This window comes from Sturnira hondurensis, unplaced genomic scaffold (assembly GCF_014824575.4).
Source record: "Sturnira hondurensis isolate 20B ecotype Veracruz unplaced genomic scaffold, ASM1482457v3 Scaffold0022136, whole genome shotgun sequence".
NCBI lineage: Eukaryota > Metazoa > Chordata > Mammalia > Chiroptera > Phyllostomidae > Sturnira > Sturnira hondurensis.
This window is the reverse complement of record NW_028094767.1, coordinates 5099782-5117284: the sequence shown is the minus strand read 5'-3', so window position 1 is coordinate 5117284 and position 17503 is coordinate 5099782. Positions and strand designations below refer to the sequence as shown.

Sequence of the window (17503 nt, the reverse complement as noted above, 5' to 3'; positions counted from 1 at the left end):
TCAATTAGAAACGTATCTATTTGCTCAAACAACTGGTTTCAGAGCACTTTCTGAAGTTGTTTTCCTTTCTTGGTTTTTATATGATCCAAGTGGCTTCTCAAGTCACTTTTCAATATTACTGAGCCCAGTTTTAAAAAATTTAGTTCTTTTGGTGATGGCTCTAGAGAAAGGGGACCCTATAATATTCTTTATATTCATGTAGGACCACCTACAGATATTACACAAATCCTAGTTACAAAAATAACTTTTTTTAATACTACTAAAAGCAAACAAAAATAACCTATAGCAGTCTTCAAATGAATCAGCAAGAATCAGGCTTAACAAATGTTTCACCTTTGTTTAAAAAAAAAGTAATACTTGTTAAAAATCACTTTTACCTTTTTCCTTGCTAGGACAAACAAGGGATATTGATTTTTCAGGGATATTGAATGAAAAGATTCTAAAATGCTCGCATACCAATCAGGAACAATTGTTAAAAGTATTTAATATTACTGAGCCAAACATTCAGCTTTGTAAATTAGTCGTCTTTGGCAATGACAGCACATTTTCGGGCATCTTTACAATGAGTGCCATTATCCATACGCACTAAGTTCTCCTACCCTCAGGGGTCATGCTTTCCCTCAGCAGCCAAGCCAAGCCTTTAACAGGGTTCCCCAACTGGGTGATTCGAGAAGATTGTCTGAGAAACTCACATGCTCCACAAATTCAGTCTGGTGGCTGCTGCCCCTTCCATCTGCCAACCCATCTCTGATGCTCCACACTTGGCACCTCTTACCAACCCCTAACTGCCTCTCCAGGTCTCCACCATCCCCCCTCTAAGTTGGAACACTGACAATAATTTCCACATGACACATGGCAGGCCAAGCAGAAAGAAGAAACTTCCAGTAGGTTAGCTAGAAAAGTGCTTCTCCGTTGCGCACTTGAATCACCTGGGGGTCCTGCTGGAATGCTGGCTCTCATCCAGCAGGCCTGGGGTGGTGCTTGCCAAGGTGCCTTTCTCACAAGCTCCCAAGTGGTGCTCCTGCTGTTTGCCCACAGATCATACTCTGAGGAGCAAGGACTGGTGGACATAACAGCTCCCCACAGGTTCCTCTGGCTCTTCCTCTACCACCAACATTTGGGGGCAGTCCACCTAACCTGTGGAGATGACCTGTAGCCCCATCTGTTTTACTCAGACGAACAAGCTTCTTTTCTTTTAACTCTTCTCCTTGTCACTTAACTTCTTCATCCCTGAATTGTCCCACCTCCCTTACACATCTTTGCTTGCCTATCTCCCTGCCCACCCCCTCGCCATGCATAAAAGAGCACATTTTTTACATTATTTTGCATAGAAGTTTAGTTCTTTGTGGTCTCAACCTGGCTATTCCAGAACAGTATCTGAACTCGACTTTGTATAATAACTAGAAAGCTTAAACGATTCATCCAAAAACTTCAGCCCGATTGAATTCTGAACCACCTGTTCTGGGTGGAAGTTTGTCCCTCACACTGGACATTGAGATTTGACTAGATCTAAAACATATTAGAGCTAAAATACATGTAAGAGATTATCTGGTTGAATCCCATGATCCTGTACATAAGTTCTGAAAGGTAAGTGGCTTGACCTAGATAATAACCATTGGAGGGAGAACAGAACATCAAGTGTCTAAGACAAACAGGCCACTGTTTTCTGTTTTGTTTCATTTAGTTTTGTTTTGTTTTGACCAGTTACTTTCGTCAACGTGGCTTGATGGTGGCTTTAATGAGCAATAGCTTAAGTCAAATGATATTGGCAGAAATAAGCTGTTATATAAGCATTGTGGCCTATTGCTTATATCTAGTTAATATCATTTCCTATCTTAAAAATCAAATAGATTTTGAAGAATTAAAGTTGAAAGGTAGGAATACAAATAACCACCTGAGAGAATGTGTTGAAATGAACCAATAATAAGAGATTTAATAATATTGGCTAGATATGGGGCATATTAGTCAGAGTAGGTAAGGTTACTCTAAGCAACAAATTACCCCAGAAATTTCTGTGGCTCCTGACAACCCAGGAAAGGTTGTCTCTCGCTCATGCTGCATGTCCAGTAGGTTCTGTCGGGAGGGCTGGGTGTTCTCCACGCTACACTAGTTACAGGCTGATCACCACTGTGTGTAGCTAACCCGTGTGGAATACACCACCTCCATAGCACTGCAGGAAAAGTGGGCCTGGAGGATCAGAATGGGCTTTCTCTGCCTCAGCCTGTGAGTACCAGGTGTCACTTCTGCGCACATTTCCTTGCCAAAACTACCTGCAATGCTGCATGTAATTGCACGGGAGCCAGGAAATAGGGGGCAGAAGGTCTCCTAGTCCCATAGTCCCTAGTTCACAGGACACGAGGTGAAAATCACAGAGGTTCATTAGTAACCACTTATTTCTCCATGGTGATTTGTTTAAGAAAATGGCAATCCCTGAAAGAACTTCTGAGAGTAGTCTGATGGTTCTCACAGTTCCCTCACAAAAGAAACATTTTTTAAATGGTTTTTTTAATTTATAGTTTTCACCTTATTGTCTATTCACCTCATTCAAATAATAAGTAAATCAAATTACAAATCAAATCAAACAGACCAAGCCACCAAAGCCTGGGCTTAAATCCTAAATGATCTCTTACTGGCTATGTGACCTTGGAGAAATTACCTAACTTCTTTGTGACTCAGTTTCCTCATCTGTAAATGAGTATACTGTTAGTACTTACTCCATTGACACCTGAAGATAAACTATATTAATATATATATATATAATGTGATTGAAATAGTGTTTGATACATTATAAAACTTGAACAAATTCTATTTTTGTAATGTCTATTATTGTAGTATCTTCATCATTTTAAATTCCCTAATTTGCTGCCCTGGCTGGTGTGAGCATCAGTTGGTTGGAGCATCTGCCTGTAGACGAAGGGGCACAGGTTTGATTCCCAATCAAGGGCACATACCCAGACTGCAGGTTTGATCCCTAGTCAGGGCACATTCTAGAAGGCAACCGATCATGTTTCTCTCTCACGTAGATGTTTCTCTCTCTCTCAACCCCTTCCTCCCTCTCTGAAAGCAGTGAAAAAAATGACCTCAGGTGAAGATTAAAAAATGCATAAATTCTCTAATTCACTAAATTTGTAGTGGGTACCAACAGTGCGCACCAGAAATACTATGATAGTCAAGGTGAATTATGTCTGTACATTTGCAGGGTTTATAGGCAGGATAAATGGGAAACATAAAGTGAGCGAATGCTATTTTAGGGGAAATAACTTATAGAACCTTTCTGAGTCTCTTTGCTCATGCTTGAAATGAGACAATCTCTTCCCCACAGCACTGATGTGAGAGTAAAGGAGATCATGTCCATGGAACTTCGGGGACGGAAGCTCGTAAGAGAAAGGGACGTGCGTGTGTGATCACCTTCTGTGGAACCGTGCAAGAGGGAACTTTGGCCTTGGGCAGCATTTCAATTTTTCAGCCACTCAGGATCTCAAATTTGTATTAGAATGATTAACTCCTTGTTCATTGTGGGACTATGAAACTTTCTTTTTGACTAATTCTCGTCGGTCCCCTTCAAGCCACACAGGCTGGATCACTGCGGATGCCTGTCTCCAGCAGAGGTCTGGGCGGGCCTGCAGGCGTCCACGCTCAGTTCTGGAGTGTTGATTTCCAGAAGTGTTTGCAGCTGATTCTGTTTTCTCCCCATTTTCTAGGGGGAACCTTTTACAAGAGGTGAAAAGGGAGATAAAGTAAGTAGATGTTTTATCACTGCCTTGGGTTTTCTGCTGCACTGATTTCTTTCTCTCTGTTGTCTGGTATGTTTGCGTTGGAGTCAAATAGATTTGATAAAATAAAGTCCCTGGGAATTTTATTCTTTCCTCTGTGCATTTTAACTCTTTTGTTTTGATAAATGAGAAATTTTAAACCTTGTTGAGTTTTAGCATGTGATGACACTTTAACATTCAGTCTGTGTAGTGTATGTTTTTTGAAACCATGACTATTTTTATTGTAAATGAGTATTTTGAAATGTAACCACTTCAGATATCTATACTACAAAATTAAAATACCAGATACAGGTCTTTCAAAAAACTCTGTTAATGATACAAATTGAATTTACCAGACAGGATAATTTTATTAAAAGGACCGATAATAAGTCATAAAAAATAATAAAAGCAAGCTCAGTATAGCCAATATCATTGTCTTTTGTATAACCTTTAATTTTGTTTTGTCTTTTAAGTGTATATACTTGAGAGTAGAATCACCACAACACAGCAACTTAACTTCTACACTATCTCCTCATCTGAACTTTTAATTCTAAGACATAAAATTAGCCAGTGACAAATTTTAACAATGTCAGTGAAGTGTAGAATGCAATGATTGCTGGTGGAACATTATTTATTAGCAAAAAATATTTTAAATAATGTTTTAAAATGAGCCCTCCTTGATTCCATAATTCCCCCCTTATTGTATGTTAATTAGTGGAACTGCAAATGAATTCACTATTAGAGATGCTCATCTCCATCTGAATTTAAGCATTACATCTGTAGTGATTATTTTATTTACAGGGAGAACCTGGGATAATAGGATCACAGGGAATAAAGGTAATCTGACAATCCTCAACCGTATCTTCAACCTAATGATAATGTGAAAATTAAAGTAACCGGTTGCCTTCCCTTCCCACCCATATGTTTAGGGTGAACCTGGAGATCCTGGTCCCCCTGGATTAATAGGAAGCCCAGGACTACAGGTATATAAGAAATAACTGAAATTAGTGAGGAAATAATTTGCAGCTCTAGCCATTTCTATCTGCACTGATGCTACTCATTTTCTGCACAAACGTTCTCAGAGGCTTTGTCATGTTTCCATGGTGATAGACCCCCCATTTGCTGCATTTATTACATACATAGTAACTGTGCCTTTTGGTTCACAAAAGGAGTTTTAAACCCTTTTTCAGAATGTACAATAGCATCGCTAGAAGCATCAAGAATAAACTATGTGAGCTAAATCTGTGACCCTGAACTATATTGTTAAATTAAACAGGATTCAGGGTTCAATTACTACACCAACACTGTGCCTCCCTGAGGTGCTTGAGTTCCCCATCTGGGATTCTGGGGAAGTGCCCCAAGAAGACCCGCCATTGGGAGGTGCAGGAGAGATTGATGTGATGTGCTCCCACCAGGTGAGGCAAGCTGTCCAGGCCTCACGTGCTGGCAAGAACAGACCCACTTAAATGAGAACATATTGAAACTATCTTTGTAAGCACAAAGCACATTTCTGTATTATACAGAGGAGGTAGGGTGGTGGAAAGCTGATCTTTCTACAATGTAAGCCACAGCATGCTTTACACAAATTCAGTTACAATTTCTTAGCCATGTTAAAGTACATACTTCTATTTTAGGGTCAGCAAGGACCTGCAGGCTCTATGGGACCCAGAGGACCCCCAGGAGATATTGTATGTATAGTAGATACAATTGTATTTGATATTGAAAAATTAAGTTGAGACTGAGACATGTTTTAAAGCAGGTCAACATCTGTTCATGTGACTGAGTTATACTGCATTTTCTGAAGACACAGGTCATCATTTCTACCACTGAAATTGATCACACCTAGTGTCAGGGGCTTTGGGGAAGGCTGGGACCTTCACGTATTCATGTGAGGTCCGTTTGGATACCAGTAGCCTAATAAGTTGGTCTTTGGGACACAAGTTAATTAAACTATCATTTGGACATGCTTGCCAATGGTAAAGGAGATGGGAAACATTGAAAGTAATAATGAAAACCAAAAAAGAAAGCAAGCATTTCCATTATGCATGGGTTCTGGTTTAATTCTCCATCTAAAAAAAAAAACTTCCAAAACTTCTGTCGTTGCTTTCTTGAGAGAGCCTCCAAAAAAGAACAAGTCTTTTGGCTGAAAATATTTCTATAATGCAACTGGTGAGAGGTCCTCAGGTTTCATTGAAATCTAGCTTTAGTGGACTCATATTTTCTCTTTCTGTCACACACACACACACACACACACACACACACACACACACATCTCCCTAGCCTTCTGACACTTTGGGAGCTAATACACACCATCAGTCCTCATTTGAGTAAAACAGGGAAAATGCTTGACCATATCTTCTTGAAAACCGATCTCTGTTTGGCCACAATTCCAGGGCCCTCTAGACAAGTATCCAATTTCTCCTTTTGCCATCATCTTGGAGACAGCTCCTTGACCTCTAGCTCTGTTCTCCATGCTCCACAGGTCTATCTTTCAGCTCACTTCATTCCGCTTGGTACTTTGAACATTCAGTTCATAGAGCTCAGCTTTTTGTTGCTCCCCCAAGCCAGTTAATGAAGCATCCCAGGCGTACCTAGTCAAGAGAACTTGTGAAAAGGGAGGAAATGCTGGTGGCACAGACGGAGCCACAAGATGCCCATGAAGTTAGGTGAAGTATCGTGGCTAGAGCTTAAAAAGAGGGCAAAAATCAAAAGGGAAAGAGCCCCTGTTGCTAGAATATTGTAGAAGCTTATTTTCCTATTTACCCATCATCCTTCTGAACCACCATCATCCCACCCCTTCTTGGCACACAACAGATGGGGCCTTTGGTTTAATTTTCCCTTATTTTCTTTTTCATTCCATGTGGTTACTTCCCTTGAAACAAGCCACATATTTTCACTAAAGTTTTTCCCTCTCTAAAAGAGCAAAAGCAACCCATGTCCACATGCTTTATATGTTAAATTCTGTTCTCCTGTCAAAGACTCGCAGACAGAACTGTTATTATCATAGAAGATGTTCTAATTGCTCTTTCCCTTTAATTCTGAATTGTCTAGGGATTGCCAGGAGAACATGGTATCCCAGGAAAACAAGGCATTAAAGGAGAAAAGGTACAACTTCCACGTTACTCATTTTATACTCATTTACGTTCAGGAGCTAGGTAGGAGGAAAAAACAGAGGGTTGAAGGGTATAGGGGGAGTGAAAGGGCAGGACTAGGCTGCCAGGACTGTGCAGGGCAGAGACAGTTACAAAACCGTGGTGTGCATGATGACGCCCAAAGTCAGGCCTTTGTGGCAGCCCTGGCTCTGGCATAAAAACACACTAGGACCAAATGAACTCACTTAGGGATGAAGATCTCAGGACTCAGAAGGTCTGTTTCAGGCTCCGATGCTGACTCTGGTATAGACCTAAGAAGTCTTAATCTTTCAGGACCCGTTTCTTGATGTCTCTGTGGGAATAGTATATTAATGTTAAACCGTCACTGGGGTGTAACTTAAAGAAAACATAAAGATGAGCTAAAGAACTTAATACATAAATGTCTTTATTGTGCACAAGTTACACACATGCATGTGTCATGATACCATTAAAGCTATTGTTAACATAACTTACTGCAAAATCAAAATGCTTTTATAATAACTACAACAGTGCCTGGCCTGAATGAGACACTTAGTAAATATTGTTGAATGAGAGATTGAAGTTTGACTGGCCATACGGGCATCTTAAAACAATGGAAATGACTTCCTCTGTGCCTCCCACCCTGAACTTGAGCAATGAAGTAAGAATCTCACCATGTTTTTCCTCAGGGAGATCCAGGTGGGATTATAGGCCCTCCTGGGCTTCCAGGTCCAAAAGGTGAGACTGGTCCTCCAGGGAAGAGCCTGCCAGGAGAACCAGTAAGTAACAAAGATTGTTAATTGTCAGGTGTATGTTCCCAGTTTCAGATTATAGGAATAGGAACATGTTCAGGTCTGCAGAAAAATAAATATCCATCTTATTCTTCAATGATATTCCCTAATCTCTGTAAATTTGATGCAAGCAAAGAGGCTCTCTTCTGAAGCAAAGGCCCAGACACGTGCCACTTTACAGCCAATTTTAGAAGATCCATCACTCCCTCTGCAGAAGGCATAGATTCTCTAGGGATCTATGGAGCCTAGTAAGGAACCCTGGTTTTAAACCATAAACCTCCCCAGGACACCATGTTAAAACAGAAGAAATACCTTACATTTCCTTTTAGGGGCCTCTGCAGAACTGGCCATAGGTGGTCCTTTGAAGACAATGGCCTCGTGGTCCAGGCTATTTCCAGGACATAGAGAACTCATTAGGTAGAAATATCTAAGTAACCAGTACACCTATTCAATATGCATTTTCTCATCTCCTTTGACCTTTTATATCAATTAATAATAAATGGTTCTCAATGTCAGAAGCCTTATTTTTTTTACTGTTGTTGTATTATAGTTGTCCCAATTTTCCCCATTGCTCTCAGATGCCTTATTTTAAAGATGAAAACATATTTTAATGCAACTATACAAAACCTATAACCTAATAAAATTTATATTCCTCGTTTGCTATTCTTTTATAGAAAAAGGTTTATTCAGGAAAGATGAAGAGCAATAAGACATTTTTGAGTTTTGATTGTTAAAATGTTTTTAACCTTTTCAGAAAAAAGAAATGTACTTATGTCTTTTTTTTTTTGAGGGATTAGATGGAAATCCTGGAGCACCTGGTCCACGTGGACCAAAGGTATACAAATATCATAGATAATTTTTTAAGAATTAAGAATTCATAAAATACAGCAAGAAAAGTCACATCCCTCCAGCTTTGCACCAACAGAGCCTGTCACTTTCCAGGGTGAAAGGGGGCTGCCCGGCGTCCATGGTTCCCCAGGCGACACAGGCCCTCCCGGGGTAGGAATTCCTGGCCGAATGGTAAGTGAAATTCAGTTGAACTTTTGAAATCCTGATTCCAAATCGTGAAATAAAATCTAGTGACGAAATTGAAAATGAGAAAAGTATCAAATTGCCCAAGAAGGAAATACCAGTACACACTAGGCAGAGGGAGAGAATGAAACGGAGCTGAGGTCGCGTCGCCGGGTGTAGAGGGCGCCGAGGTGCGCTGACTCCCTACTGACTGATCGCACAGACACTGGTTCTGGGACGGAAGCAGTGACGCAACCTCCTATTTCTCTGTTCCGTGTGTGTAAAAGGTCCCAGTGAGTGTTTGTGAAGTTATACAAATACCTAATATTAGATAAGTATAAACTACTACTTGTTTTTAACTAAAATAAAGTAAAAGTTAAAATTTAAAGTGAATGGAGTATGTGTGACTGGAATAACAAACGTCTCTAAGTATTATCTTAAAAAAGAGAGAATAGATGTTGTTTTAATAGTTAAGACAAACAATAGACAGGTTTTTTGACATGTTTTAGCTATAAGAACAGGGCCTGATATTAAATAATGACCACTGTGTACACCTTCTTATTGACTAAATAGTAAAAAGCAAAAAAGCTTTTTATTTGCTATTAGAAACATAAAGATTCTGGAATGAGAAAAATGGAAACATATATTTATTTTAATGACATTAACTTTGGGAAATTGGTCTTGTAATGAAGTTATCATGAGAACTAAAAGAAAGTGTAAATAGTGAATGCAGTGTTTGTGACTGGCATTTGATTTTCCAGAGCAAGAATATAAAAGACCAATGGAGATTAGAGATTAAAGAAAATTTTAGAAAGTTGATAGGAAAATTATTCAGGAAGTGGTACAGGTTGAAGTGAAAACTAAAAAATAATAAGAACACAATATAAATGCAAGGGGAGTAAAAGTAGCTTTGTGATATGAATAACAGTGATATGAATATTTCTAAAAATAAGAAAGGAATATTAGTGAGCAGTTAATGAAACCGGCTGCAGAGAAACCAGCTCTTAAATTGTCGATGCCTCACTCAGTGGTCCATGGTTATACAAGATCTGTCCAAAAAGTATCCAGTCATGTGGTATGAAAAATAGAAACCTTTACTGAAGAAGATACAAAATACTAGAAACATTGTATGTAGGACAATGATGCCTCAGTCCCCTTCAAAGCAGGCACCACGGGACCTCACACAGTCTCCTAAATGCCATCTGCTGCTCTGTCGTATGTTCCTGAATCTCGTCAACAGTCTGAAGTCTCTTCCCTTTCAAAAGTGATTCTAGTTTTGGGAAAAGACAGAAGTCGCAGGATGCCAAATCTGGGCTGAAAGGAGACTGAGTCACCTGGGTGATTTGATGTTTTGTCAAAAAACTCTGCATAAGTCATGATGCATGAGTGGGCACGTCATCATGATGAAGCTGCCAATCACTAGTTGTCCATAGCTGCGACCTTCTGAATCATCCAAATAGTTTCTGCGAAGGAATGTTCAAGCCTAACACAAAATTTGATGCAGGTTCGTTGCTCTGCTAGCTCAGTCCTTTTGAATGTGATGGCAACACAAATATACATGCTCACTCAATGGGATCTACTGCCCCCACTGACTAGTACAGTGAAGTTGTCATTGTTCACACATGTGCATTGCAGCCCACTCTCCTTGGCTGCCAGGTTACGTTGATGTCATGCAAGCCATTCTCATTGTATTAACAATGGTTGGACTTCTTCCAGACAAAACCTCCTATACTGGGGTTAGACCTATCATCATTAGGGTCACTGATAATCACCCGGCCTCATTCTGGTTACACCAAATTCCCACTTGCTGAAGTAGAAACAAACAACTGATTAATGTTTTACTTGCTACTCCTGCCACTGAACACTGGTTCTAGAAATTTCTTCAAACAGAAGTCACGAAGTAGAAAGCAGAAGGGGAAGGAAACCCTCATCTGGTGACCCTGCAGGCAGGCAGTTTCTGAACAGAGAGAATCTGGATGCAGTGTCTGTGCATCATGGAGGCACAGGGACAGATGATGGTATGGAGGGAGACACCCGGGTGCCTACGCAAAATCGTGATGATGTTTCCAGCAACAGGCATCTAATTAAGTGTTTACTCAGCACCCTGAAGTCTTGGCTGACTTTCCAGAGAGTTTTCAGAATGTGCATGGTGGCAAGCCCTGTTGTTCCACTAAGTAAATTGCAATACTTAGCCCTTTAATCCACTTGGACAATTTGTAGAAATTGCTGGCAGAATTCTAATCATTGGATCTCACTCTACTTAGGGCCCCCAAGGACCAACTGGAGCACCAGGTATTCAGGTAAGCTACTTAATCAAGTTATTTGGCACAGCAAATTGAGCTTGCTGCTTGAGGGAAATGACTGGAAGACTGTCCTCATAAGTAATTCTTTTCCCCCTTCCCCAGGGTCCTCGAGGTCTCCCTGGATTGCCAGGAACCCCAGGGAATCACGTAAGGACAGTCGTGACCCACTCATCCCACCACACTTGTTTTAACCTGCCCTTGTGCCACTGTGCTGGATCTGAGCGTAACATTTCCATTTTCAGGGAGCTCCAGGGAAGGATGGAAAGCCAGGTCTTCCAGGCCCCCCAGGTGACCCGGTATGTTGACAAACTGCCTGATTTATGGACCCTTAATACACCCAGAGGCCAAACAGCCCACCAAGCAAGGTTTGCTGTCTGAACTAATTAGAATGCTCAGTGACTGCTTGGTGATTTTGTTTGTCCCCGTTATTTTGTAGAAGGGAAAAAAATTCAAGCTGGGTCAGCATTTTTGTGTGTGTGAGATGAATACTTATTTCCTAAGGGTATAATTCAGCTGTACAATTTTGCCCCGGGCTGAGCCTTGGCATACAATGTCTCAATCCCATGGAAAATTGAGTTAAAATATATAGCCACAATTTCTATTCTTTCTAATGCTGGTGACTAAATGAATTTCATTTCTCTAAAGAGAAGCTTGCAGGTAAATTACTTAGAGTATGGTACAGATCCATTGATTCTGAGGTTTTAAAATGATGAAATGATTAAATTACAAAAAGTGTCTTGAATGAACTTTTACAAAATGAGTTTAGGCACTAAAAGTGTGTTCCAAATGTTTGGGGTTTTTTTTTAGGTTAAATCTTTCTTTGAGTGACAGTGAAATCCCTTTACATAGCTTCAGAATCAGCAGCTATAATCTGAGAGGCCTTATGGTACACGACATTGTATTAAGAGTTTTATATAATAAAATCCAAATCTGGCCTCTCCTTTCTAAGCCTCGCAAATGCTTCTACTTCCCACAATGGTTGGGCTCTGTGTGCCTTCATAAACTACATGCAGAGGCATATTTTGGCCATAATTTAACCCCGCCCTCGAGTGAATCATGGTACGTCATCTGGGAATCTTGTAAAGTGTTACTTGGGTTTACCGTGTCTCTTTGAAAGGGCAGTTTAAGAAATGAGGCCAGAACACTGCCTGAATTCCCTCAGCGTCTGTCTTGCCCATCACTTCAACCACGTATAGGCTCTTTTGAACTTAAGTGAGAAGGAACTTTAAGGCAAACTCATCCAGTGATTTTCATAGTTCTCAACAACCTGATAATTTGCCTGGCAGAGGAGTGGGTTTTTTTAAATAAATGATTTACCTTATGCATTATGTAAAACTAACAATAAATTGCTCTCAGCCTTTTGGCTGGAAGCAAGTATAAAACCAATAAGATGTTACGATTGGCATAAAGGTTGCTTGCCACAGTCATGAAAATGTAAAATAGAGATGCAGAATCAAAGCAATAAGATGCATGCGTTTGGCATTCCTAGTAGAGGAATAATTACTCTTTCTCAGAAATGTCTACATTGCATTGTATGTTTGTGTTGTCTTGTGTGCCTGTGCATGTACAAATACATGTATTTGTTTCTTTCCCCACCACAGATTGCACTTCCTCTTTTGGGAGACATCGGTGTTTTGCTCAAGGTACTTGGTTGCTACGTAAGAAATTACATGTTAATTTCCAGGAAAAAATCAGAAAGAGAATCTATATCAGAAAGTGAGCTAATGGCTTAGCCTACACTAAAATTCAATTTTTGAATGGCAGAACATATATGATAGGCAAAGAAATACATATCTCTCTGTACCCTGCACCCTTTACACTAGTCCCTCACTCTCTTCATGGCCCCCATCTCATTTTGGGTGTAGGCGGTGGGGAAGGAGAGAGGGTGGTTCTGAGCTGAGCTACAGGGAAGAATGGTGGCACTGACACTCACCGAATAGAGTAGCTCATTCTCTCCTCTCTTATCGGGTGTTTACCCGTGTTCATCCCAGCTCACCGCTGAGAAACCCTGTCCTTCTCCCAGTCTCTGGCCTGTCCAGACCGAGGGTGAAAACCAGTGCTGCTCAATAAACAGCCAGCTGTGGAGGTTGAGGTTTGATGGCATGAGATTTTACAAAATGAGCTCTAAAACTCCAAAACCAGCAACTGCCCTGACACCTGTTACTCTAGTAAATAAAAAATATGTCTACCTATAGCTATTTCCAACTCATAGAGAATAAATCTTGCTACCATTTTTTCTCTAATACTTCCCTGTGTGAAACAGGTGGAGGAAGAACAATAATGAGACTCCCGTGACACTGTGTATTTGCGTGTTTCTTTGTGGTATGCTAAGATCGAGTGAACCCAGAAGAAAATCTGTCTCTTTACCTTGTATTCAAACCTTATGTGCTTTATCTGTCTGTGTCTGAATGGAGAGTGCATACGTATACACACACAAATATACATGCATACCCTTAGGCTATGTGTGTATGTGTGATTTATTTTATATTCCTAGTACCTGCCCAGGGTTTTACACAATGACTTACATAGCAGTCGGCAGGCAGGGATATTTGTTGAATCCAAAAGACTCAGGAATTCTAGTACATGTATTTGTTAGGTGATGAAAGTTTTGAGAATAGATTCATAAATGTACATATGAATATCAATGTATAAAAATACAGAAGTTTTTAATACCTTCAAAAGCCAATGTTTTCTTATAGGTCACAAAAGAGTATTTGCGGGATTTTGGGGAGATCTTATATTTAGCGAGTTACAATCGCATGCCAGGTGACGTGCGGCTTTGCTCATCGCCTCTCACTCAACCTAACAACTGCCCTATGGGTTTAGGCTGTGGTAGTGTCCCCGTTTGCAGATGAGAGACTAAAGTTCCAAGCAGTCAGTTAAGTGAGTGACTCTGGGTCACACGGCCACTAAGTGTCACATTAACACAGAAATATGGGTCTTCAGACAGTTCTTAGGTTCTCTTCAAGAGCAGTAGTGTTATAAATAGCAGAATTTTAAGTCTTATATCATTCCAAAATACCATTCTGAGGATCAAAAATTTCTACACTTGAACAGAAATGAACATCCTGATAGAATATGGGGTGGCTCACAGAATAGGCGAAAAGACTGTGAATAGGCTCTCATGGGAAAAGGGACCAGGACTCCAGAGGTCTCAGAAGTGGACAGTTTCATCAGGGCAGCACCCCTGTAATAAGTGTTCTGTGCCATTGTGCCACGCCTAGCATCTCAGCGGCGGTGCTGAGACCCACGAGAGCTGACTCGCGGCGAGAGGTGGGCAGGGCATCTTGACTGGTAGTCCCATCCAACTGTATTCAATAGAACAGGGAAACATGTAGTTCCCCAAGGCAAAATCTAATACAGGAATTTACATTGGCTATTGGATCCATTAGGCCAACTTAATAATGCCATTTTAAATCCTGATCCTGTTACCCAACAGATAAACTCTCCTTGTCTATCTTGAGTCTTTAGCAAACTTGATCATCTTTGATGCTTTCTGTTTCCAAAAATATCTTTGATGGAAATACTGAAAAAAAAACACAACCAAATAATGCCAGGCTGATTGATGCCTGTCAAAGACTGACCTGCAAGTTCATTGTGTGCCCTTCCCTCTTTGAATGAGATTGGATGCCAGCTAGTAACTGGTGCATCCTTATTCTCTTCATAGGAGTCTCAAGATATTTTTTCAAGAAGCTTAATGAAATCTAGTTTCCCTGAATTTACCATTCTGGTACTCCTAAACAAAAAAAAAAAGAAAAAATGAGGTCAGTTTGAAATGACTCTTAGAAAATTCTATTGACTCATAATGCTTACCATCACTTCTATTTTATTAAAATAATCAATTGAATAATCCATTCTAAAATGTCATTGTATATTGATATGCTAAGGTTTTGCTCTGTATTGATATTCCACATTTGTTTGTATGTCTACAGATACAATAATTCATCTTCTTTATACTTTTTTAAGTATGAAAACCTTTTTGGTTGTCATAAGTCCTCAGACTTCTCTCTCATTGTAGTTTTCAGATATAAGGGGTCATCTACAATTATATATGCATTTTTAACTCCTCTACCAACATGCTAACTCTGTGGAAAGATCCTGGTGTTAAAATCAGTTTGGGAAACACTGAGCACTTGAGCTCCCTTTTCTGTCACCACGCCCCAGCTCTAAGGAGGACCACCACGATGAAAACTCTTTAGCCCAGGATTTTTTTTTTAGGTAAATTGCTTTAAATCTTTTCAATACCATACAAAATTAGTCTTCCAAAGAGCATATTTTTTCTGAAATCAGACTTATGCTGCTATTTACTATATCAAAAATATTGAACTTGAGCTCTGGCTGGTGTGGCTCAGTGGATCAAGTGACAGCCTATGAACCAAAGGGTCACTGGTTTGATTCCCAGTCAGGGCACATGCCTGGGTTGCAGGCCAAGTCCCCAGTAGGGGATGCATGAGATGCAAGCATGCATTGATGTTTCTCTCCCTGTCTTTTTCCCTCCCTTCCCTTCTCTGAAAATAAATAAATAAAATCTTAAAAAAATATTGAACTGGAATAGTCATGGGCAAATTTTTGCTAACTTCAACAATAGCAATCTTTAGTTCCCTCTGCATGTTTCAACATTCTTCCCTTTGGTGAAAAAGATGAAAGGGTAGAGGCTTATATTGTCCTACCTTCCGTCGACTGTTAAAACTAAACTTTGTCCCCATTCAATGGTCCCTATTCTGTGCCTTTCCTGACCATATTTTTAGTTAACAGTTTATTTCAAAATAAACCTTTCTAAGGCTTTCCACAGACACTTTTTCTTTAACTATGTGATAAGAGGTTTATCTTGTGAGCTCAGACACTTAAATTCAAGCCTTTCCAGATCAGCTAAAGGTTACAGAGAAGGCAATGGAAAGGTAATTCCACTTAGATGTCCTGTCTGTACTTGCATTTGACATAGAAGCCAAGTCCAAGTCATTCAAGTAATTATTTCTCACATGAGTGCTTCCACTGACAAACAAAATGTTGGTAAACTGTGTGTATGGTTCTCCAACTAATTTTGCTCTCAGAAGGAAAAATCCTTTCTTAACAGCTTTCTCTTTCTCGTTTAAGGATTTATGCTATTGGTTACATAACTCTGTAATGTGGATGGTAGTTCCAAACTTTCATACCACCTCTCCTTTGGAACATGCTGCTAAGAAATTGAAATTCAGCCTGTGTTCTCAACTTACATGTCTTTTCCTTATTTATTTAGAATTTTCTTTTTAAATATCACTGTAGACATGTGTTCTTATATAGAAGCTCACTAGTATCATAAACAGATATCACTGACTAGGTTCATAAGTAACTTTTACCTCACAAGAGATAGTCTTTTCAAATTGGATAAATTTAGTTTCTGAAAGTAGTAACATAGCGATTGCTGTCTCACTTCTCTCTGACAACAGTTCGGAGAGAACTTCAAATTTGATCAGACCTCACTTTTGTAGATGACTTTAATGAATCTCTCAGCCACCTTGTCTTTAAACTCATCAGAACTTTTGTGACAACTGCCAACCCAGTGTCCCTGGGCTGAAAAGCAACAAAGGAGAAGATGGAGGCGCTGGTGAGCCTGGAAAGTACGATTCTCTGGCCCGGAAGGTAAGAAGGCAGACGGAATGTTGGTGGGCCCGTAGGTGACACACAGTACCTTCTCTCAGATCTGTCACTCTCCTGTCCTCTCTAGGGTGACACAGGGCCACAGGGCCCTCCAGGAACCCCTGGCAGAGAGGGGCCAAAGGTGAGAAAGTCTTGTCTTCACTCTCCTTTGTGTAATCTCCAATTCAGTGTGAAAAAAGGAAACCCATTTTAATATACACTTCTTCTTGCAAAAATAGTTTGAAAAATTGATATAGAGCCACTTACAGATGTCATTTATTTGTTCCCTAATTCTGCCCACATTACATGGCCCAAGTGTCTTGAGAAGAGATATTATCGTTGTTTCAAAAGATGATGAGATGTTTGAGTATACTAGCTGAATCTACTGTCTTTTCAGGGAAGCAAAGGAGAACGAGGCTACCCTGGGATACCTGGGGGGAAAGGCGATGAGGTGAGAGATTGTTCTCTAATAAAATAGTCTTATTGATTCTCATTATGTAACTAAACAAAAGAAAGGTATCATTTTTTCTAGAGCTCATGGTTAATGCTAACCAATGAGTATTATTTTATTGTATTAGTATTATTTATTTTAATAAATAAAACCAATGACTTAGGTAGGTATTTGCAAATGCTAGCATGTTTTAAATAATAATATGTTTAGGTTTATTATCAATGGTCCAGTTTTTAAGGCAAGGAAATTGAAGCATAACGTCAATATATCAGTTACCATATTTGTATTTTCATGTAGCAGATGATAATTCCAGCTCTCTCAAAATAAAAGGAAGGGGTTGGAGAAGGGGAGATTCACTGACAAATATTCCAAGGTTGCTGGGAGAATTGAAAGAATAGTTACCAACCAGCCCTAGAGATAAGAATAGCCCCCATCTCTCTGGCTGGTGTGGCTCAGAGTGCCATCCTTC

The 17503-nt window shown here is 39.9% G+C and overlaps 1 protein-coding gene across 1 annotated transcript in view; it reads left to right on the top strand.

Moving 5' to 3' along the window:
• The window catches only part of COL19A1 (collagen type XIX alpha 1 chain), a 341924-nt gene that overhangs the window by 270834 nt on the left and 53587 nt on the right, over window positions 1-17503 (top strand). The window contains exons 21-35 of the mRNA XM_037034331.1: window positions 3702-3737; window positions 4554-4589; window positions 4682-4735; window positions 5387-5440; window positions 6804-6857; window positions 7552-7641; window positions 8444-8488; window positions 8596-8673; window positions 10929-10964; window positions 11070-11114; window positions 11210-11263; window positions 12569-12610; window positions 16482-16586; window positions 16672-16725; window positions 16981-17034. Of these exons, the coding sequence (XP_036890226.1) occupies window positions 3702-3737; window positions 4554-4589; window positions 4682-4735; window positions 5387-5440; window positions 6804-6857; window positions 7552-7641; window positions 8444-8488; window positions 8596-8673; window positions 10929-10964; window positions 11070-11114; window positions 11210-11263; window positions 12569-12610; window positions 16482-16586; window positions 16672-16725; window positions 16981-17034 (837 nt within the window). The remainder of the gene's footprint in view (window positions 1-3701; window positions 3738-4553; window positions 4590-4681; window positions 4736-5386; window positions 5441-6803; window positions 6858-7551; window positions 7642-8443; window positions 8489-8595; window positions 8674-10928; window positions 10965-11069; window positions 11115-11209; window positions 11264-12568; window positions 12611-16481; window positions 16587-16671; window positions 16726-16980; window positions 17035-17503) is intronic.